This window comes from Thalia democratica, unplaced genomic scaffold (genome assembly GCF_965202585.1).
Source record: "Thalia democratica unplaced genomic scaffold, ktThaDemo2.hap1.1 HAP1_SCAFFOLD_892, whole genome shotgun sequence".
Taxonomy (NCBI): Eukaryota; Metazoa; Chordata; class Thaliacea; order Salpida; family Salpidae; genus Thalia; species Thalia democratica.
In genome coordinates this window covers 9,810-35,324 of record NW_028139840.1, presented here as the reverse complement: position 1 = coordinate 35,324, position 25,515 = coordinate 9,810, and the positions used below count along the sequence as shown (strand labels likewise).

The 25,515-nt window shown below is 26.1% G+C and overlaps 1 protein-coding gene across 1 annotated transcript; it reads right to left on the bottom strand.

The window, feature by feature from the left end:
- Positions 1 to 1,348: 1,348 nt before the first annotated feature.
- On the bottom strand, positions 1,349 to 2,062 carry LOC145847345 (kelch-like protein 26). Its single transcript, XM_082953577.1, has one exon. The coding sequence runs from the start codon at positions 2,060 to 2,062 to the stop codon at positions 1,349 to 1,351; it is 714 nt and encodes a 237-aa protein (XP_082809703.1).
- Between the last annotated feature and the right edge of the window lie 23,453 nt (positions 2,063 to 25,515).

Genomic DNA, 25,515 nt, shown 5'->3' with positions numbered 1-25,515 from the left:
AAATTATACAGAACATACATGCTACTTTCACCTTCAGTTTTTTTTTATTGATAGTTTAATTAGAACCTGGGTAGAGAAAGATTAATATTATAGAGCCCTAAAAACTTAGTATGTGTGATACCAAAAAAGTGAGATACTTATTGCATAAGTGTCGACCTTTTATTTATTACCTTTTTATTTAAGTTCGCTTACAATGCTACCATATTATAGGTTATTTATAGTCACATAAACAATAAAACCAAATCAAAAATAACATTTATTGCCTAAAACAAGCTTTTATCTTAATTTTAGAATATTTCAACCAAAATTAAATATATTTAGTTAAAAATCTTTAAACATTATTTCTTTTCTTCTTTGCTTTTCTGTCCAACATCTGGCGTTTCCTTTTTGGATTTGCCGTTACTTGTGAAACTAGCTGAAATTTTTTAAGAATATTAAAAACAATTAAACTAGCTTAATTTGTTTAAATTTTATTACAATCAGGAAGTTTGTCTATAAAGTACCTTAGGTCATGGGTGATAGAGTTGTAGAAAAAAATGTGAATAGTATATAAAGTATTTTTTTTATTAAAAAGTCGTTTTTGAGTATGACGACTTGCTAGTATAAATCTAGCAACCGTTCCTTAAGCATAAATAAAATAAAAATATTTACAATTACATATATCAATGTATGACTACCATAAAAATCTAGTACTTTTTTACACCAAACTTATAAAATTAGATTAAAGTCATATTAAATTTGTAGACTTTATACTGTATGCACTTTCTTGTTATAAAATCAGTATGACTCAAAATACATGTCAACAAGTTATGTGTTTCTAAGCTCTATCTAAGCTAGTATAAGAACAACCAATGTAAACAGTATTTTATTCATTTTTTTTTTAAATATTGTTTGTTTAAAATCGTTATATTGAGTTTTTTATCTTGTAAAGTAAAACTAAACAGAAATTAGGCAAACAATATCTTTAACTTTACCTGTAGGTAGCTTGTTACACTAAATCAGACTTGATTCTTTAAAAAAACTTCTTACACCTAGCTTAAATAGTAATAACTTTTTAGTATTTTAGTGCAGTAAAGTCCTACTTTAAATGTTAATCAGTACTTCTTTCAGAAGATATTTTCAGACAGTTTTTACAAAATTATGTTTAAATACTTAATACTTGTGTTGCCATCACCAACAAATTAGAGATGTTTTGCATTAAAAGACACTTTTGCAAGAAAATTTATCTAGTTTGTACTGGACCTTTCTAAAACTATTATAAAACATGAGAGTTTTTCGAAAAAAGTTTTGTTAATACTTCTAAAGAATAAAAATTAATTTTACGTATTTACAAAAATAACTTAAATAATTAACTTTTGTTGGAGTACTTTCCATCGCTGGCAAACGCAAACCCGCTGGAGCAAGCTTCAGGAAGATCGACTCCGTCGTGCCACTGATCCGTATCCAAGTTGTAAACTTCTACAGAATTTGTCACTTCGTCCTCAAAATCTATTTGGTTCTCCCCTCCCAACACGTACACGAGGTTGCCTACCCTGCACACTCCGAAGTTCCACCGCTTCCTCTTCATCGGCGCCACCAGAGTGAACTCGTTCGTCCGTGGCGAGTACATTTCCACGCTGTTGAGCTCATATGAGCATTCGTTCCACCCGCCGAAGACGAACAACTTGTTCTCGTACACGACCGCTTTGGCGCTGTCTCTTTTAACCTTCATTCTGACGGGCGAAGTGATCTGGCTGTTTGAAACTGGGTCGAATATCACGACGGTGTCCAAGCTTTCAGAGTCGCTTCGATCGTGCTGGACCTCGCCTCCTATGAGCCACACTTGGTTGAGGTACTCCACCGCTGCAAATTTGTTGTAGTCCACTTTCAACCCGACGGTCCTCCACTTTTTGCTGACCGGACTGTACAGCCTGCTTTCGCCGTGGTCGTTCACCATAAAAATTTGGTTTCTGAAAACGCAGGCGCAAAAATCTACGTCAATTTTATCAGATTCAAACTGGTGAAATGCGTTTCTTTCTGACTGGGACAAGACTCCTTGACCTAAGTTTGAACTCTTTCCCATTATATAATACTCCTCATTGATTTTGAAAAAACCTTTTACATTATGTAATGGCGAGTTACTGACATGAACCCATTTCTTTTCTTTTACTAGGTATTCCAGGATTACAAACTTACCATCCCCATATGCATTGACAACGATTGACTTTACTTGTTCTTTATCTATAAATTTTAAGTTTAGATAAATAACAGCTACAAGTTATTTTCTATTTTAAATAAAAAAATATTTAATATTTTATTTTTTCAATATTTGAAGATAACTTATTATAAGACAAATAGATATTAGTGAGTGTTGTTTAAATCAAAATACTTATTGGAACAAAAACTAATTTGATAAAAAATGTTTGTGCTTTCATTTTTCAATTGTATTTTCTAATTGATTATGTTAACTCTTATAAGACTTAAAAAAACTAATGTGATCAGTAAAAATTAAAACCATGAATAAAAAACCATAAACATAACTTTTTGAGTTAAATGTTTAGAATAGGAAACATGTAAAACGTATGTTTGTATTAGAAGGGTGAATGTTAATATAATATAAAAAGTACTGAGAGTTTTAAAATTGACTTTTTATTAATAGACAAGTTTTAACTAAACTTTAAAAACAGTTAAGATTTAATATTATTTTTTTTATTGAGGAGAACTGGCTTAACAAAAAGGTTTTAAAAATAGTTAAAACAAAATATAGTGCAAAAATTAATTGAAATTAGAGTAGTGTGCTTTCAAATATATAAGTTGCACGAGTTTGTAACAACAAATACTTCTTTTCTTAGGACAGGTGTTGTTTTTTGAAAGTTTTTGAAGTTTATGTCATAAAGTACTTAATATGTACTTTTGAACAGCCTTATAAATTGCATTTTTTTTCAACTTATGAAATAATTATGACATCAAAACAAATAAATTTATAAATTCACAGCTTAAAATAAAAATTTAAAAAGTTACTGGAATAGAATACATTGCAGGGTTATAATATAGTGTACAACCACATGAAACCATAATTAAATTCAAACTTAACTTGAAACTAAATGATACTCAAAGGTATTATTATTATCTCTACTACTTATAAAAGCTAGTTATGACTTTTTGTAGTTATAAATTTTATTAAAGAACATATCAAAAACTAAAAAGTAAAGAACATTATACTTTAGAAAATATTTTAATGTGGTCATACATTTTACACAAAATTTAATTTTAAAAGGAATATACTACATGAATGTGTAATTAAATTGAGAATTAACTACTTAGAATCAAAATCAAAATACAATACAAGTAATAAAAACTTTTTAAAACAGAACTTAACAATAAACGATATAAAACAAATAAGTTTAGTTTTGGAACTATATCTAGAAAGTTTTGACTAAAGTATCACTGCAATCGCACTGTGGCTGGTTTGTATGGGTAGCTGTCACATTTTCACGAGGGTACTTTTGCACAAGCGGAAAATTTTACACTAAGACATTTTCGCTTGGGTTGAATTTTTATTTATTTTTAAATCTTTTTATTAATTATAGTTATTTTTTTACTTAGTATTTTTTATTATCACTGATACCCCTAACCCTTACCATTATTTATTGTTATAAACTCTAAGTATTTAGAGCTACACAACTTAGAGAGTATTTTACAAAAACAATTATAATCTAGGATTTTGTTTTATTTATGTATCAGTTAGTATTGTTTAAATATAAAGTTCGTATTAAAGATCTTAGTTGGATTTAGATAATTAATATATTGTTTAGCTTTTTAAAGTTTATTGCTCACTAAAAGTTTTTATTTCAACTTTATTTGATTGTTGTAACTCTTTTAGAAAATTCTTAAATATTTGACAGATATTCAATTGTTTTATAATTTGCTGAACTGAAACTTTGTTTATTTCCAAGTTGTTTATTAAATTACTTTTAATTCTAAATTAAAAGTTTTGCATTGTTTTTGTAATAAGTACAATAGTGAAGCTGTCTGCCTGATTTGAATAAAATAGACTGAAATAGTATCAAGTAGTTTAAAAAAAATAATTAAATAAAATATAAATTATTAATGAGCCAAAATATACACTAATAAATTAAGTGTACTACAATCAATACCTTCTAATAACTTTTTTTTAAATCTACATTGGCAAACATTTTTAGCTGAATGTTAATTTACTTTAACTATAACTTTAAAGGGACTATTGAGTTACTGTTTTGATGGAAATAAAATCAAGGGGTAGTTAAAAAATGTTCTTAGCAGTAAATTCGGTAAAAAAAATATTTTTCGAAACTGCACTCTGTCTGTAATCTAAAAAAAAGTGTTCCAATTCCAACCATATTTGAGCTTTAAATTGCTTAAAATAAAACATGTAACAACTAGATAAGCTTTTCATTTATTATAAACGCATATTTATTTGCTATACTATAAAGAAAACATTTTTTTTCTTCTACTGCATATAAAAATTCTTATTGATTATTTACAAAGTTTAAAAATTTAATTAAAATCTCTAATGCAGCTAAAAATATTTTTATAAACGACGTTTTGGAAATAAAATATTTATTATGCATTTTAATGTAGTATATTAGAAAATTCATAAATAAAATACTATAAATAATTTATATTGGTATTTACTCTGTCTAAAGAGCTTTAGTCTTACAAGATTAACTTTTCAAAATTAAATAATACTTTTAGACAATTAAAGTTGTGACAAATCAATTTGCAGCAATTCTTAATTGAAAAAAAAGTGCCAAGGTCTCAAAAAATCAAATGAAGCTAGAAGAAAAAACAAATTGCTAAAGTACAGAAATTATGATAAAGAAAAAGTATAAAAAAAAGCACTTATTAAACAATAAGTACCACAACAATTAAAAATTACACCAATATGTAGTTTCAAAACTTCTCTTAGTCATACCTCTGAAACAACTTAAATCTAAGAACTAAATGAAAAATCCTTAAGGCTTTTTTATGAGATCGTTATGGTAAAAATATATTCAAAAAAAAGCTTTTAAAATAAAAAGCAAAACAGTTCAGAGTTATTACAAATTGTCGAAAGATAAGTTGTTGTGCACCCTTGCATTAATAAATATATCAGGGTTTCCCATAATTTCATCATTACTTTTTTTTGGGTCAATGCATAATTAACAATCATTGTGCACTACATAGAAAATAGGTTTCAAAGAGATGATTTTTATTTTATTGGTTGAACCAAGATTAGATTTTTATTACAAAGAGTATACTAACTAATCGAATTAAATTTTCTTAGGAAAGTTCTTAAACTTATAACCTAAAAAACCAAAACTTAAGCAATTTTTTGGTTATTTTTATATGTGCATAGCACTTAGAGTTTGTTATATTAGTATTTCATCCACTGTACAGCTTAATACTGTTTTTTGTTGTTTATGTCTCTAAAATTGTTTATTAAATGAAAAACAAGCCACTCAAAATAATTCAGAAACCAAAGGGTGTTAATAACCCAACATCCAAAGGTTCATTTACCCTAGAACGTTTACGCTTATTTTTATCATTTACGCCCCGAACTCATTTTAAGGTTATTTAAAAATACCTTCGGTATTTCGTTAAATCATAACATTCATTCCTATAGATATCACATTGATTGAAAAAATTAAACAACTGCTAGTTGACGCATCGTTTTAAACGCATTATAGAATCACCCACCGGTCACGCCGGGTTTCATGCTTTAATCAACATGTTAAACCATGCAACCATGTCTTGACATGTGGAATTGTTATGTAAAAAAGACTTATATAAACAGCCGAGCTAACGAGAAAGTGGAACATTTGGATTTCGACGTTAACAAGAAGCATCACTACGCCAGTTTCCAGTCCGAAACGACAGCCGCCATCTTGAAAAAAAGCTAGATGAACTTCGGCAAAACCTTTTTTTTCAAGTATTTGTTTGTTTGTCAGAAACATTTACTTTGTACTTAAGTTCATAAATTCGTAATTTTTGTATCTTGCACTGTATACATTTTGTATACCTACTTTAGCAGCGTCGACGGGGCGTACCAATCGATATGAGTTGTTAACGTGCCATACTCATAACCCTACGAATACTGTAGAAAACAAGCTGTCCTTCAGCAAAAATTTCCAGTTTGGATCAATTTGAATATTGAACTCGACGCATGAGCCCTTAATGATGGAATAAACTTATTACTTTTATCTTTCATTTTCTTTATTTCACTATTATTACTTTTGTCTCGCGCGCTCTTCATCCGGTGTCAACGAGGAAGTATAAGTTCCTACTTTCTGAATCAGTAAACTGTACAAGCAACCATTTATTACAGCACAACAAGAATTGTTAACTGCAAGAAGCCTTCTCAAGTTTCTTATTGTATGTTCATTTTATTGTATAATAAAGCATATGTATAATTGTTAGTCTATATTTAAATTTCTACCAAAAGTTAATTATGACAAGGGAATTATCTCTTAAACTCTCTCGCACTCCGTCGCAGACCGATGAAGCAACTAAAGATAAAGATGGCCCCGAAGCTACTGCCAACCTGGCTTCTGTCGAAACTGCCGAATCTGTTACAGAGACGGTTTCACATAAAGCTAGAAACCCAAGTGGCTCGGAGTACATCAAAGTTACCTAGTCTTAAAACTAGTTTGCTTAAAAACTAATTGACTGTTGACAGAATTTAATCGAACAGAAAAATTTAAGAAAAATCATTTTTTTTTTTATCTTAATGAATAAAAACTTAAATATTGATCCCTGTTTATATGTTCTAAAGTGTTTCAGAAGTGGAATTTATAAAACACTTAAATATATAAATATAGTATATACTTTAATAAAATAATTATTTTTGTTATTAAAAACAACTGTATAAAATAAACTACAATGTCAATTTACATATTTTATCATAACTCTTTTTTTGGGAAGCCTTTTAATTTTTCTAACCTAAAATGTTTGGTTATACATTCGATAACTGTAGGATACTATAATGTTTTAAGAAACATTTAAAAGAGTTTTTTATGTTAAACTCTTTAAACCAACAGGTTTTTTTCACAAATTAACCTATTTTCACATTGAAAAATAAATATTAATGTCAGTTGAATATTAGTCAAAAGCTTTCTGCGTATTGAGACCCCACAAGTTAATAATAAAACTTCAACATTATATTTCTATTGAAAACAAGATCTTACCAGCGCTTTGAACGGCAGCTTTCAAGCCAGCGTTTTCTTCCTTCTCAAAGTACAGCTCGTTTTGACAAGCTTCCGCTCAAACTCTTCAACTTTCCCCTCATCGTTCGGGTATATCTTGGGCACGACGCTTGCCAGCGTGATCGCGGCGCGGCAGTCAGGGCAGGTCGAGCTGCTGCCCAGCCACTTGCGCAGGCAGTCGTAGTGGTACAGGTGGCCGCAGATGGTCACGCACACACTCTCCACGCTCGGTTTGTTGTCTTCGTGACAAATTGAACAAACCGATGTCATGTTTGAACAAGTTTGCAATTTTATATATCTGAATAAAAAGTTAGTGATTTTTACATTTTCACGTTAGCTATTTTTGATCTTGATTGTTGTTCAAGTTGTATGATTGATTAATTTTTTAATTTCAAACCTTTGTTAGCCAGTTAATTTTAAAAAGGCAACATTAAGTTTATTTACTAAATTTGAGTCGACAATATATCTACTGAATGCAGAAGAGAATTTTTTTAGTTAATTTGAGTAGAAATAATATTGTGCCTACAAATCGTATATTTTAACTGTTTTGCTATAATTTTATTATTTGGCTTTAAACTCTTAAAAAACAAAATTCATACTTTAAACTATAAATCAAATACAAACTTTTTTATGAATTTACATATCTTAAACCAGAATTAAAAAAATAGTTGCTATAAACTTAAAACATCTAACAGCTTAAAAAACACCCTAAAAATATAATTTTGTATTCAAAAAGTTAAATGTACTAATATTCTAACAACATTTGAAATAAATGTTTAAATTTAAAAATAACTAGAATAAGCAAGTGAAAAATGTTTTATGTATTACTTTTCTATTTGTTAAAAGTAGGACAGTTTTCTACTTATTTTATAAATAAAAACTTATTAGAACTTTTTATTTCATTTTTGTATAAAAATTCTGTAATTTTTTAGTAATCTATTATTGTGAAAAATGTATTGATTTAATTAACTCTTGTTTGAGCATAACTTATAAAACCAAACAAATAATTTAAAACCGAGTTACTGTTTTGTCCATTTTCCTAATAAAAAAATAAATTTTTAGAAATAGAATTTAAATAGTAATAGAAACGTTAATATTTTTTGTATTATAAAAAACAAATAAAACTACTATAAGTCAGCAGAAAGTCATTAACTTGCTTTTAAAAGTAGCCTATGTTTATTTTGGTAATTTTCAATTAGAATCAGCAAGTAGCAGTTATAATAATTTTTTGACAAAATAGTAAATGAGCAACTATGACAACATGATAAACACTTTAAAAAGAGTACATAATAAAAAAGGGCATCTAAAATATGTTTAAGTTTAAGTTTAATCAGTACATTTTTTACATATAAATATTAAAAGAAAACTTGTATTTATATGTTTTAATACATATTGAGTTTACTAATTGTTAGAGGTATAGAAGTAACTTTAAAACAGTTGATCCTGAATAACTTTGTTTTTATTTAAATAAATATTTTAATTATACAGAGTAAGTTAAGCATATCAATTTAACTATACTTACATTTAGTAAATCACACTTAAATGTTAGCCATATTAAACTTAACAGTTTTAATTTTTTTTATCAGTTTTATTATTATTATTTTGAGAAACCCAAGTTTAAAAACTTACAACTGAAGTCAATCCAGCATATACTTATAGAGTTAAAAATACTTATTTTTTTTAACTAAAACTGCGAATAATATTCTAAAATACTCAAAAATATAACATAAGCAAGCAAACTAATTTAATTTAGTAGATCTTATAGTGTGCAAAGTTGCATTAAAAATAAAGTTATAATGTAAAACAACATATGTTTTACTCCTAACTGTTTTCAGTCTTTTTTTAATTTGTTACCTTGAATATTTTAAACGGGTAAAAAACTTCTAACCACAGGGTTGCCACTAGATTTTGAGTAACTTCTTCCAGGTATTCTGACTTTTTACCAGGATTTTAAAAATTCCTGTTTTTAGGTCTATTTTTAGATTTAAATTAAGTTTAAGGCAAAAACTGTTTAAAAACCATAAAAACATTGAAAAGATACTTTAAACCTACTTAAAACGTGTTTTTAAATAAAAAATTTTTTGATGATGACAAAATATTTTAACTATATAATAGAATTTTCTAAATTTTCTTCTAAACTCAAACACTTTTACTTCATATGTAAACATTGTTTAAAATTCAAGGTATTTTTTTATTTTCTCAAATTCAAGATTCTTCATGGATTTTTTAGCCTTAATTTTCAAATTCCAGGTTTTGCAGGCTTTTCCAGGGTTTCAAGTCTAATTTATACATCTTTTGTAAATAAACATGTTTTGTTTTTAATAAATTACAGCACATTCTCAAACTCCATCACTTTTTTTGGTATTTGTTTTAATTATTTTTTATAAGCAGTTGCACTATTAGAAAATTATTTTATAGATTTGTCAAATACAGAATTACTTTTGATAGTAGCAAAATGATATTTAAGCTAAACCAATTTATTAAAAGGTGTAAAGAAAATTTGATAGGAATTTTTGCAGTTATGTTAAGGGCATTAATATATCATTATTGGACAAAATAAGGATAAAAGTTTCAAACTGTAAATAAAATAAAGTATATTGTACACTAAAATTATATAAGAGGATTGAAATTTAAAGCTGTTTTAGAATATCTGAATGTCATAGCTTGTCTTTTTTTCTCTAAGAACATAGCAAAAAAAATGTAATGCCCACATCACAACTATGTTCAATTCATTGTTGGGTGGAAAACCTTTCAGTTGTTAAGACCGTAGGGAGGTTTCCATGTTTTTACAAGTTGATCTTATTTAATATTTTTTTTTAGCTTCAACACACTTTTTACCGTTTTAAAAAAATCGGGTTAATTTTTGAGATATTACCAGTCAAAGTCAGGCAGCATAATAAGTTCCCAATGGGAAGGGAAAACTAAAACATCATAAAAGACTATTTATTTGAAATATATCTCCTCATACATTTTTTTAGCAATCTTTTACAAACTTTTACAGTCTTATATTTATACAATAAAATAATATTTATCTTGAAATTCAAAAAAATTTGTGTAAAAATATTTAATAAAAAAAACACCTTTTTTTATTGTGATAAATTTTTATTTCTTTAATTTATTAAAAATTGTAAATAATTTTTTTTTATAATAAAAGGAACATTTCCTGAAAATTTGAAGAAGATTGATTAAAAAATGAAGGAGAAGATAGATTTTAGTAAACTTTTAAATTTCTGAGAAAATTGACCCCAAAATATTTGTCCATACGGAAACTTTTTACAAAAAATTAAATATCTCAAGTTAAATGATACTTTTGATTATTAAAAAACTGGCTTGTAGTTTATATTTAAGCTTTTATATAAAAGCCAAAGTTAATTTTTGTGAAAAAAGTGTTTCACCCCCCTATGGCCTTAAGCTACACACCATTTGCTTCCGAAACTTTTTTGGGCTTTTTTAACTTTTCTAGCATTGAAAACTCAAAAAATAACAAACATTTTTATTATTAACCAACTAACAACAAAAACTTTAAAATGGATTGTACTCTTTTTAAAACCTACTACTGCCAACATTGACCATGGAAATCACTACTTTGGGCACTACATCATCTTCTTCATTCTTAAAAATTACCCACTTTAACTACATTCCCTTAAACAAAGTACGAAAATTTTAAAATAACCATAATGTTTTTTAAATAGTTTAGTTTTTTATAAGCTTTAAATTTGTCTTTAGAAACTTTAAAAACAGTTTTACAAAAATATCTATAAAATATTTAGCTGACTTATTTTTAAAACCATTGAGCCGTGAATTGTACAAACCTAATCAGCATACAAAATGGTCGAACACTAAACTGTCAGAGTTTTAAATTTTCTTATTATTCTTTGATTTCATTATCTTGCACAAGCATTTACAGACAATTATGTTTGAAAAAAAAGTCAAGTGGATTAAATTAAATAGTTTATCAGATTAAGTTTTTTTTTATCAAGATACGACCATTTCCGGATGAATATAACTTTATAATGAATAAAACTAAACTCTTATCTAAATATGGTATTGTCTTTAAATTAACTAATGTTATGTTTTATTCAAAAACTAAATAAATTTACATTTATGACTTGACTTTATAATTTTTAATTTTATCAACTTAGTTTTTAAAAAAATGTTTTAAACAGCAACACCAAGTTATCATTGTTGCACCGTAATTTTTAGCTTAAAATAATTTAAAATACAATCTAAGTTAAAGTTTTTATTTTATACTTACAAGTTTTTCCTAATTTAATTTATATTAAACAGTATTGCTAATAAAATGTATTACATTAAAATTTAGCTTTTGAAAGTTTGTTTTCATAATTTTCAAGTAAAGTTTTAAAAGTTTACAGTAGCCTGCAAATATGCGTTTTTAATAAATCTAGTGCATAAAAATTTTACTCTATTAAATCTGTTTCTCTTGATTTCAAAAGTTGCCTACCAGGATTAAATTTACTTTAGAACATAAGAGTTTAAGATAATAGAAATATGTGTTTGTATTATAAAGTTATTTATCTAGTCAACAAAAATAGTCGAACACGGATCGTTTTAAAAAATCAAAGTTGGGTTGATTAACAATTGTATCTAGTTCTGATGTCATTAAAACTTTTAAGAAAATAAAGTTTGAACATATTTCGTTTGTTTACTCGATGAGGTTTCATAGTGATCAGAAGTATTTTTTATTTAAGGGTCTAAAATGCCATTTGCGAGCCAGACTAATAAAATATTGAAGTCTGCAGAGTTAAAGAAATATATACTAAAACTTTTAATGGTCTTTAAATTCCAAATTATATATAGAAATAAAGAATTTGATTGTTTTATGTGTTTATTAAAGTAATAGTGCACTTGAAAAGTATAGTTCATAAGAAAACTCTTAGAAACATATGTTAAACCATTATGGATTTTTGTTAATAAATTTAGGTTAAATTTCTTAAATTAAGTTAGATTAAAATTATTTCTATTACCAATATAACTTTGATTCTTATACTTGAGTTCAACAGAAAGTAATTTTGTCAACTCTATCTGAAATCAGAGCTCACATTAAAGTAACTGTTTTTAAATATCTAAGACAAAATTAGTATAACAATAATAATTTCTCAACACATAATCTTGTGTTGTTTTGTTATTTTAACATTTTTTGAAAACGTTTAGAAAACTTTACCTTTAGTTTTGTTGATAAAAGCAGGACATATGCTTACTTAAAATTCTAACATGGAAAGTCATAAACACAATAAAAAAATTTTTGAGTAATAAAATTAAAAAGCTTAATCATCGTCCGATGAAATGCTCTTGCAGCAAATGTCATTACGTGAATTTTTTTTTTTCAACAAACTATAAAAATCCAACTTACTTATAAAGTCTTTAATCTCTCATAATGTATTTGTTTGAAAAAGTTTAAAAATTACATTGTTTTTGTCAGGATGAAGCTTTAAAAATCAAAAATGAAACGCTTTATAGTTACTGTGAAGAATTTTAGCAACATTGACTAAATAAATATTAACTTTAAAAACAATAACTTTATTGAATTACTGATATTGAAGTGAAACACTGTTCATAAAAAAAACTACCTCATTAATGTAGAAACAACCCTTTTCACAAAACGTTATCAGAAATCGAGCAATATGTTAACCTTAGAAAATTTTTATGACAGTATTTCTACTCTTTCTTATTTAAAAATCGGTTAAACAGTGTATTGGTTTGTTTTTGATAAATTAAAACCTATCATGAAGTTGCTATAATCAAGTGTAATTTTCTCAATTTTTCTTTTAGAAGGTCGTTTGCCTTCAATAAGTAACCATTACTTTTATTGAATCATTATTTTTTATGACTTAAAAAAGGGATCTAACCATGGTTTCAAAGACTTTTTTTCATACGGCCTCTTTTGCAGTAATTTAAAAATTGTGGTCCTCTCAAACAACTTTTCTCGTAAAACTATGCTACAAAACCTTTTTTTTGCGCTTCATCTTCAACACCAGATCCTTTTTTTTGCGCTTCATCATCAACACCAGAATATCTAGTTAATTTTTAATTTATGGCCTTTGCCCTTTCCCTGCCCTTTTTAATTAACATGAATGACTTTCAATGTCAAATAAACTTGTTATAAGCTAAAAACTGAAAAAAAAAGTAAATTATAATCACCTAGACTTTTATTTTAGTTTTAAGTAAGCTTCAAATCAAACTTCGTTTTTAGTAATGTATTAGACTTATTTAGTTTTAATTTATTTAAAATGAGATTACTACTAAATATTACAAGTCTTTATATAGATAAATTTTATTTATTATTTCAGTTTTGGTTTATAGCTAGTTTTTAGTAAAAAACTTCTGTTTTTGTTTCCATACACATTTACTTAAACCAAAAAACTTGTTCTTTTAAACTATTTATTTTGATATCCGTGTTTATATTTTTTAATAAAGTTTTTTTATAAATTTTGTAAGCTAAATGCTCCTTTTTTTTTTCAGTTAAACATTGCATTTTTATGCCAGTTGATCAAAATTATTGATGCAAAACACAATACAAAATTTTATAAAATTATGTATTATGTTTTATTAATTAGACGTTAAAATAACTCTTAAGCGAGAAAAACAAGTTAGTAATTAATAACTTTTAAAAGTTTTTAAGTACATAAAATATTATTTCAACTTGAAACATTATAAAAAAAAAGTTTTTAAATAAAACCAACACGTTTCAGCACGTTTCTTAACTAAAAAATATTGCTAAATTTACAATAGTGTAGAAAGCTTATCTAAATAGAGAAAATTTATTATTTTATTTACTAACAGGTTTCGGTTGCAATAAAATATAAACTTGTCGAGTGAAATTAAATAATAAACAGTACTTAACAATGTTGCTTATTTAATAATTTAAAAATAAAAACAGTTTATTTGACTGTAACTTTGTAAATGACTGCTAACAACAAAAGTATTAACATAAAACTTAAAACCAATTTATAAACTTCAGTTTCTTAGACTATTTGTAAAAAAGTAAGTATTCAAGACAATACAAAAATAAACTTAACTTAAATCCAAAATGTACACACTTTATTATAAATTAAAAAATATAAAACTTTTTATAAATAAATAAGTTCAATTCCTAATTTTTCTTAATTGGTGTTGGACTTGACTCATGGTAACATTTAATAATTTTAATTAGTTAAGGGTCAAAGTAAGAGTAGTTCATTTTAAATCGTAGTATTTATAAACTTCATAAATAGAGTTATAATGATTTTAGCAGTGCTTGTAATAATTACTAAAAACGTTTTTTTTTTTAATAACTTTAAAACTTATTAAATTTTTCTATGAAATTTAGCAAAACATGAATTTGCAAAAAAAAGTATGTTCATTTTTACAAGTAATTAAAAAGGTTAGTTGTTAAAAAAATAAGCTCCATAGCAACAAACGGTTACATGACAATTCAAATTAGGACAATTCAAATTCGGATAACTCAAATTCTGACAATTCAAATTCGGACAATTCAAATACGACAATTCAAGTTTCAACAACTCAAACACAGACAATTCAAATTCCGACAACTCGGATTTGGACAATTAATATACAAAAATTCAAATTCCGACAACTCAAGTAACGACAATTCAAACTTATACATTTCAAATTCCGACAACTTAAATTCGGTTAATCAAATTAGATAATTCAAATTTCATTATTTCAAAATTTAAAACAAAAATTCAGACAATTTACATTTATATAGTTCAAGTTTGAACAATTCAAATTCGAATAGTTTTAATTCCAACAATTTAAACTTTGAAATTTTAAACCTAAAAATTTTAATTTTGAAAATTCAAATGCCGACAACTGAAACTCCGATAATTGAATTCAACAACATGAAGAAAGTTTTAAGAATTGTTTATTTTTATAGCAAGTAACCACTTTTAGTTTTTGATATTAAAGCTTTGACAGCATTAGTTGTTTTGTTTAATATTATCTCAATTAATATACTTTAATTTTCAAATAAGTATAAAAGATAGTCGAAGTAAAATTATGTTTTATAACTTTTTTAATTTTCAAGTTTAAATAGGCTTTATAAAATGTAGACTTTTAATCTCCCTATTGTTATTATGTAGCAATGGGTAAACTACGGCCTTTGGGGCGAATCCTGCCCATAGAAATAAAATGACCGGCTCCCTAACTTTTAAAAATTTTACTGGATTTCAGCCCGCTGATGAAAATGAATGGCCCGCAAAGGTCAATATTACAAAAATTTTAGGTTATTTAACTTCAATGTATAAGTATTAGACGATAAAAAATGTCAAGTTTTTATAATAGTAGTTACCTTATACCTCCATCGAACTTATTTCAGTGTTTTTTAATTAAAGTAAAAAAGTATTTATCAAAAAAATTAATCAGTTATTGAGCTTTAAGCTAAACACAAAAAATAATCATATAAAAATGTTATACTTATTTAGAAAAATTACCTAATAACTAGTTTCAAACATTTTTTTCTGGCTTCAACTTGATTTTTTTTTTTGCTTAACTACTTAATTTTTCTTTTTTAAATTTTCTTTTATCAATCTTTTTATAACAATCAAAAGGCGTAAAACTTAAGTTTAATTTAACCACCAAAAAACATCAAATTAAGACATAAGTTTTAAAATCGTTTAAGAGGCAAAAATAAACAGTTGGTAATGCGTATTGTGTTTTATGACATGTAAGCAAACTGTTCTAAGACTTGATAACTTATAAGAATTTGTAACTAATTAACCATTTATGCATGTCGAGAATCAACAGATTAAACACGTGATTTTAGATGTCAATGGCAACAACATTGCGTTTCTATGTCGAGTTCGTTTTGACATCATAGTTTCCGTTAATTAATTAACAACACGCTGCTTGGTGATGCGGTATTTCGTCAAAAACAAAATAAAGGGGAACGGAAAACTGCTTTTAACTTTAAGAACCATTTAAAATAATAAAAGCCTACTTTTGTTCGTGGAGATTAAGGTTTGAATTTTGGCAGACAGTTTTTAACGACTAGCTATAAAGTTAAGTACAATTTATTTTAATAATGTATTGATTGATGACTGACGCTAACGATAATTTAAAAAAAATGACTGTTTACCACGAATTTATAGCTGTTAATTATTTTGTGAATAAACTAGTTTATTTTACTCAATTTTGGTTAGCTACCAACTGGTTAAAAAAAAGCAATACTCTATAGAGATTTCTTAATCAAATTTGGTTTTAAGAAAACAAGTGTTAATATTTTATTTTACCAAAACCATTTTTTATAATAAATTAAATGTAATGATAAAATACTTTTATCACAAATTTGATTTTGAATTGACTACTAATAAGTCTCTTTAAGTTTTAATTTCTATAGAAAGTATATTTTAAATTTAAAGCTTAAAAATATATAAATAAGCAGTAATGGGAAACTAACTTCTTGTTAAAGTAGTTTAATACAAATCCTCAATTTCCTAAAATATATCCTTTAGCTTAAAAATACTCACAGGTCGCAGTTCAAAACTTTTAATTTATCTTTGTAGTAAAGATTTTGTTTTCTTAACTAATTAAAATATTTAAATTTTTAAATATAACAAAGACTACAACTGGCGTAAATGGAGTTTGTTTTATTATTTTTCGAGTATTTAGTAAATAAAATATGTCATGTTAAACTCTTAGCTATGACTTACAATTACAGTAGTAATAAATATGATTATAATCAATAAACCTTGGTTTTTATTTTGTTGAATACTGGTTCGTTAAATATTTTTTATTTTTAACTCAAACAACGTTTGTTCAGAAACAATTTTACTTACAAATCTAATTAAAATTTTGAACTTTATCATAAATAAATAAAAGCTTTATATCATAAAATTATATGTTTTTAACTTTATTAAGACAAATAACACACTCTAAATGTTCTCGAATGTAGAGTAAAAAGACATTATTTTTAGTTTCTGTAATTAATTTAATGGATTTTTAAAGATGCATAAAGTATTAAAAAATTTACATAAAATTCCATTACGTCTTTAACTAGAAGTTGATTAAACAATTTTCTTCTTTCTACAAACAGTCTAAAAACATACTTTAGAATATTATAAGTAATTGCTGTATACATTTATTATATTTATATATTTTACTATTAAGCTTCAGTAGAAATTTAAGGTGGTTTAGATCAATAGTCGTCAAGGTGCATACTAATGTACACAAAAATTTTTCAGGTGCACGAAATTTTTAGGGTACTTGAAACTCATTTAGGGGTTAAGTTAAGAGATTCTCCTGTATAGCTAAAAGAGGTATTTTAGGGCAGGAAGATAGAAAAATGTCATATGTTGCCTTATGTGATTTATTTGACCATCCACAGTTTTCAAAATCATAGAATAAATCCCTCGAAAATTAATAACAGCATTTTTCCTTCCAGTTAAAATAATGTCATCGGTAAAAGAGAATAAATCTTTCCAGTGTACTTGAGGATTTTTAACAAAACAAATATTTTACAGTTTGAATCATAAACTTCACAGTTTTGTTTTACAGCACCTGCATGTACAAACAGTTTAGTTTTTATTGCCACTGGTTTATGACAAAACTTTTTTTCAATAGTTTTAGGTATGTTTGACCATGTGATAGCTACATGGTCATATACTTCAACAGTGTTTGATCTACCAATGTTGCTCACACTAACAATACTGTTGAACCCACCAGTTACGAAGCTCTTCTTTCAAATATTAAGTAAGCTACAAAAATTTTCCCGTCACTTTGGAATACGATTTTCATCATGGCCACCGATAACATAAACCATGTTGTTTATGCAAGCCGCTGTCGAGGCACACCGACCTTCTCTATTTGTTGGTAAAATTCTCCCATTTTTGACTTCGCTAAGTTGTGCTGGATTATCTATGTAAAGCTATGAAGTACAAGAGTTAAGGAAGGGTATATAGAAAGTTATTAAAGCGTGGTGTTATAAAACATAAGAAATTTGTTAAGTATTTAAAATTACTTTTTGCTAGTAACTCATATGTAATAACATATTGTAGTACAATAAACAAGGATTGATAAAAAAAAACAATAATATACTAATTTACCGTTTTCATCAAAACTTGAAAATTTTGACAATTAAAAGTTTTAAAAAATCAACTATGTTTAATGTTTGCAAGTAAAACTTTTGTTTATTCTTATTCGAAGTATTATTACTTTTCATTTGGTGTTTGATTGTATGTATTATTTCCCATTTAAGTTCAAATTTCACGGTTTTGTTTGTTCACCTCTGTTGAATTTTTCGTGACTCACCATGTTGTTGACTGCTTATATTTCTGTTAAACGAAAAATTCAACCAGCAAATGCTATATATAAGACAATTGTTTTAAAGTTAAATTGGATCGACTGCTTGAAACTTTAACCCTTAGTTTAGAAGCAACCAAGGAAACGTAAAATTAACTTTAAAACAGATTTACGAATAAGATTTTAAAACATATATATTAAGTATTTTTTCAAAGACTTATTAAGCATCATTGCCAGAAATAAAATAACCTGACTAATAAGTAGCTTATATGATTTTACTTAACAATTTATGATCGAGTAGTTTTATGAATCAAAATACATATTAAATAAAGATTGAAATGTACATTAATACTAAATTAAATAATTGTCGACCACCGTATTTAATATTTTACCGCTTTTTTGACAAAAATCAATTATTAAAGCAGTAAAAAGCTTAAAAATATACTTTTTTGCATGTTTGTTTTATACTGCTCTACTTGAAGAAGCTATTTGTCTTAGGAATAACTAAACACAGTAAAATTTAAAACGTTTTTTAGCTCTAAAAGCCAAAAAAATAAACTCTAAAAACTTTCGTTGATAAAATAAAAAATAACCTCATGTAAAAATGATACTTTTATAATTATGTTGTAACCTTATTTTATTATTTTCATGTACAATAAGATGATTAGTGTACAAAAAACTTTAAATGTGTGCTTATCAGAAAAAAAGTTTACTTTACATAAAATAAATTAGTGTAACATATGATGATAGAGTTATTTTTTGAAACAGGTAGGTACAAGATTCTGCAATATACAAAACCCACCATACGAAAATCTTCGGCCTGCAAGGTAATTTTCAGCTAAAACGTTTTCTAACTTGAGCAAAAAAACATGTTAACTCTAGGAATACAAACTACTAGTGTTTTATTCTTTTTTTTTTATTACATATTTGGTTATAAAAGTGTTCTTTATATGTTAATACAGTTATTTTATATTTGTGCGGCCCGCGGAAGACTTTTACTGTACAGTTTGAACCGCAAACTAATTTTAATTAGTCCCTGACTTATCAAAGACTGCTTACCGAAGCATAAGTGATTATTCAAGTCAGAATAATTTACTATTTTTACTTTATTATAATAATATGCTATTCAAATAACTCATCAAAAAATTTGATCTACTGATTATGACATCACTACTAAACAGATACAACTTTTAACAGCTCAAAAATTTATTGTAAATTGCAACTTTGTAAACTATGAACTAAATCATAGAAGTTCAATAATAAAGTAAAAAAAACCAAAGAGTAGAACATTAAGTTTAAAAACAAACAGTTCGTAATGAAAAAGAAATCTTGTTTCTTGATGTGGATTATTTTTGTCTTAACGATCAAAACCTCTTTGTCTAGTAATGTTAGTTCTCCTATTCTACAGTTATACTTTTGCACAATATAAAATCTAACAAAACAGGACTTTTAATTATTGAAGGAGGTTATAAAGAATTTTATATAAAAAAAGTTAAATATGGTTCTTAGAAAGTTTGTACTTGGTAATTATCAACTTTAATTTAACAAACCTTATTACAGCTATAATTAGAACTATATTTAATTGTCTTACTAAAAGTGTTTTGAACTTAGTCAATTTAAATATCAACTAATTACAACAGATTTTAAATTTAACGTTTATTGCAATAAAAAGTTGATCTCAACCAAAAATCATTAAACAATGTTTTATTAATAAATTAGAAAGTTGTAAGAAATAAAATAGTTTTGAAACAGTTTACAGGTTTCATAGACATTCAAAAAATATTTAACATTGCAGTCAAAATTAGGTAAAACAAAATAGTTAGAGTATGTAAAAACCTGAAAATTTAGAGATTATTGCCTGCTTCTACTAACTTTGATTTCAAAGTTTACACTCTAACAAACAATTTTGTAAAAATCGAGTTTAAATTATGTATTAAACTTTATACTTATTTTATAAGTTTGTAATATGTTTATAAATACAAACAGGAAGTAAAGACACGCCACAAAAGAAATGCTTGGAACTTAGGAAAGATGATCAACTGCGCCACCGGCGGGTTGAACTTGAACTTTTTAGGGGGCGCCCCCATTAGTGCGACTATTTACAATAATTACGGCTGTCACTGCGGGGTCGGGGGATTGAACTACCCTTTGGACGTTATTGACCTGTTAGTTTTAACTGGTCTTTTATCTTGTGATTTTTGAACATGAACAATTAACTAGATGTAAAACGACCTATAAAAAGTGACGTTAACAACAGTAAAAAAATTCAATAAATATTGAAGGTTTTATAAAAAAGTTGCAATACTTTTTAATTATATGATACTTTAAAGTAGCACTGATGATTTTAAACTAGAGATTCAAAAGTTTTTAAGATGTACTTTGAACAGTTAGTAGAAGTTTAAATTTAAAAGTTCGTAACTGAATATTGAACAACTTTGTTACTTTTTCCACGAAATGACTAATGTTAAACTAGAAAACTTGGTTACTATTAACAATTTAAGGGGATGTTACTACCATGATAGATGTTATGATAAAATAAAGAAAAACTATAACAAAGTGAGCTACTATTCAAAATGCAATGAAAAAACCAATACTAATACGTGCAGTAAGTTTTAAATGCTTATCTTTTTAAATGTATGGATATTCTATACTGTTTCGAAGACATTTAAACAAATGTTTCTATCTTATAATTTTTTCTTTATCTTTTGTATTTTTACTTCATAAAAAAACGCTTGTAAGTGTAGTAACAAGGCTAAAAAAGAATGTTTGTTAAAAATTGCGTTGTTAGAGTTTAAAATTGTAAGCTGAGGCATTTAATTAAAACATTCTAATGGTATATTAAAAACAAAACAGTAATACGAGATGGAGACAGAGACAGCTTTAAAAAATGCAATTGTGATAGGCAGTTGGCTAATTGGTTTGAAAAAATATCAAAAGTTTTACAACAACCAAAACCGAAACGCAAGAAACAAGGACAAATGCCACGAACAAAATTCTAAATTACAAACTATTCACCGATTTTTAAAATTGGTAATATAATATTAGTTTGCAAATTCGATGCAATTCTACCATGTTTAGTTTAACTTGAAGGTTTTATTAAACGGGTTAAAATTATATTCTCACAGTTTTACCTTTAATAGGCCAGAATTTATTGAATTTTGTAAACCTTGCTGATACAAACTTGCTTCTTTTTGATGTTACAAAAAGTTTTCAGCCAAATAGTACATTAAAAAAGAACATCATTGTGGTCTCATTTATTTATTATCATAAATAATTTGTAAAAAGTATAGTTGTAAAGTTAAATTACAGTGATAATACAAAATTATTTGATCAGCTATTTTCCGGTGCGTAATTTATTTAACAAATATAACAAAATACATTTCATTTTCTTTAAATTTATTTTAGTACTTTCGTAGTAATGCTCATCAGAAATAGTTTCTTATTAAATTAGAATGAATACAAATTGAAATAAAATCATACTGAAGTTAAAACGTTTTAAGATATAAAATGACGTAATAATCAAATGTTAAAAATTAAATAAGTGCTTATGCTAAACACATTTAGTATACTAGTTAAACTCGTTAGATTTAAAACAATCTAAATAAACAAGCGACAAAATTTAAAATAAAACCTATTTAAAAAAAAAATTTTCAAGAACTAATTAATTTAAAATTATAAATATAAGGATTTAAAAAGTCTAGTTTGGTATACGAACTTTTTCTGCTCACATAAACTGAGCCTTAAAGATTCAATACATAAGGCTTTCAGAATATGTAATTGAAAAGAGTTCTCCGCTCTCACTAAGACTGAAAAATTGTCCTTTTATAATTCAAAACACACTCAGGATTGTCCAACAAATGTTGCCCAATCGCCAAGGAAGTATTTTTTCGTTGGTTTCACAGAACGGCCATCAAGCTAGCTTTTCAAGACTTTCGGAACATGTTGATCGATTTCTTACATGAAACCTATGAAAGAATTTGAAAGAACAATTCTTACAATTTTGCACGAGGGGACACTTTTGCACGGCGACACTTTTGCATGAGCGTCACTTTAGCACGAGGTGACACTTTTGCACGGAGGGTCACTTTTGCACAAAGGGACACTTTTGCACGGCGTCACTTTTGCACGGAGGGTCACTTTTGCACGAGGGGACACTTTTACACGTCAAAACTTTTGGACGACGTTACATTTGCATGGCGATATTTTTGCAAAGCGTCGTTTTTGCACATCGTTATGTTTTCACTGATATACTTATGAACTGCGAAAATTTTCAACAATCAGTCAATTTTAACGGAGCTTACCTTTTGCACGCTTCTAATTTTTAGTTAGACGATTTTTTATTAAACAACGCAAGTTGTTTCGAATGAATAAAATAGTAGTTTTATTGTGAAATTTTACTGAAAGTTTTTATTTGAAGTTTTACGTAAAACAATATAATAACTTACCACAATACATTAATTCATAATTATTATGATTTAAAGCTAGTTTATTTAAATTAACTAGATTAATACACTACTTTAATTTTAAATTAAAACAATTTTGAATACTTTATATAAAAACAATCTGAATTTTGTTAATTTTTAAACAGAAAGATAAACTTAATTTATTAAGGCTTTTAAACAAGAATCTAAAGTGTTAATTTTTACTTTTATTCTCTTGATGTTAAAATTAGCATTATATAGTTGTTAAAAAAATATTTTTATTTTATTTCAATTTTAAACAATTGTTAAATTAAAAAAAAAATATTGATAGTTTATGAAGTGTAAAGGTGTTTGAGATTTACTTGATGTTTATTTTTTTTTTTTTGTTTCATTTTAGCGTGAGAATTTAGAAAAAAATCTAAGCTTAAGATAGCTCTTGCTTTTTCAGTATTGTATAACGAATACAATTTTACAATTAAATCTGATTATAATAAAGCCTTATTTTTATATAAGGCCTTTACGAATTTAACAAGTTAATAAAAACAAAATTTTTTTAACTTATTTGTGAAAATAGTCTAGAACTGCAAACTTTTTTGTAAGCAATAATGAAATAAATAAGTTTATCAATTAATTGAAAATTAAAATGGTACGAACACCAGATAATATTCCTTCGTATTTTATTAAACGTACTACTTATCCTATAATTTATAAATATATTACCAATCTTTAATTGTTCTCTGCCAAAAACAATGGAAAATTTATTTGTTATACCAATACACAAAAAGGTAGCAATTATAACCCTCCAAATAACATAAAAAAAATTTTGACAAGTAGCTTTGGCAGAATCTTTCAACATATAATTTATATAAAAATACTTGATCATCTTATGTTTTTAACAACCTTATATTCCTTAAACAATTTAGTTTTCTCCCTAACTGAACGTTCTGTTATCAATTACTAGATTCCTAATACTCTTGGTTGGTACCTTATTTAGCAATTATGTCTACTAAGTTTTCATACAGAGTAAAAGCTTTTGACTCTGTCTCTCCATTTGAAAAAAAACGAGTTATTATTGCAATACAAAATTTATAGTTGTCTGGTTAATTAGTTAAAAAGTTTCTAAATGATATAACTTCAGAAGTTGATGTTAGCAGCAACATTAGCCTTTTCGCAGATGACAAAAAAATATTTTACCAATCGAATACAACTTTACAATATTTTCTTAGATATAATTTACGATTAGCTTAAATAAATCAAACTAAACTTTGAAAGTACTAGTTTAAATTTTGAAAAAATACATACAACAATAATTTCCCTTAAAAAATTATTTTGTTTGACTTTTATAAAAATGTATTTGTATAAGCAATTTTAGGATATTTAGTGTCAAGTTATATCATAACTAAAGTGTACTGCTTCAGTTGCAATTGTTAAACCTACACTTATCTTATTAAATATTTTAACAGCCAATTGTGTATTCAAAAAGCATAAAGTTTCGTCATACAGACTCTTAAAAACTTGGTTTAAACGTCTCTTTAATACAATTGTTAGAAAAAAAGTATCAATTTTAGTCTAAAGTTTATTATCAGAAGTCTTAGACTTCGTTTTGTTAAAACAAAAAAAACTTTAAACTACTTACAATTTTTGTACATAGATGCCGACGATAAACTTTTTAAACACAAGTTTGATAAGTCTTTATAAGAAATATTCAACATACTAAATTATTGTTAACTAAGTACTACTTAACTCCAATTGAAAACTGTAAAAAATTCCCGTAAAAATAAATTAATATGAGTTTAAGGTTAAGTTGATTTTGATAAAGCATAAGAAATTAGATTACTCCAAACAATGCAATCCAGTTCATACAATTTTACGACATTGTAAACGACGTGAATTCCCATACAAAGTGTTACGAAACGTACTGCGTATAAAATAAATACGTGTTTTAATTGATTTCATGGTCGAGTTTTACATTTCAGTCCACTTACTTAATTTTTATTATTTAGTTGACAAAAAATAATATTTCTTAAACCTTTTAAAAGGACGTGTTTTAGTGTGTAAGAAATAAACTCAAATTTAAACTGCAAGCTATGCAGAACACTGTTTAGATTCGGTTTTAATATCTGTTTGCATAGTTTTTACAATAGACTTAAATAACGTAGACTTTTAAAGGGTGTTTAACAACTACAAATTTCTTTTTGTTAGTTATTTATATAGTGCAGTAAGAATATTACTCAAAACTATTTATACGACAGTTTCTAATATATGATATATTTTATATTAGTGTTTCCACTAAGTATTTTTTTAAAGGTGTAATTTAAAACACAACTAATATTTTTGTATGCAGGCATATAAAAATAATGCAAAATAATTCTTAATATTTAAGTTTACAAAACACAATACTTTTTATTTTCCACAGATAAATATCAAAACCAATTATATCTCTCTTTTCAAATGATAAGATGTTTTACATTCTTTATTTAAAAACAATTTGGAATATTATTTTATTCTAGGATCATATTTAGAGCATATATAAAGTTTAATCATTAATCTATAGCAGAACATGTTTTATTAGTCTACACATAACAGTTTCTATGACATCAGCCGATTCAACTACGTAATTTGTCAGTATTAATACG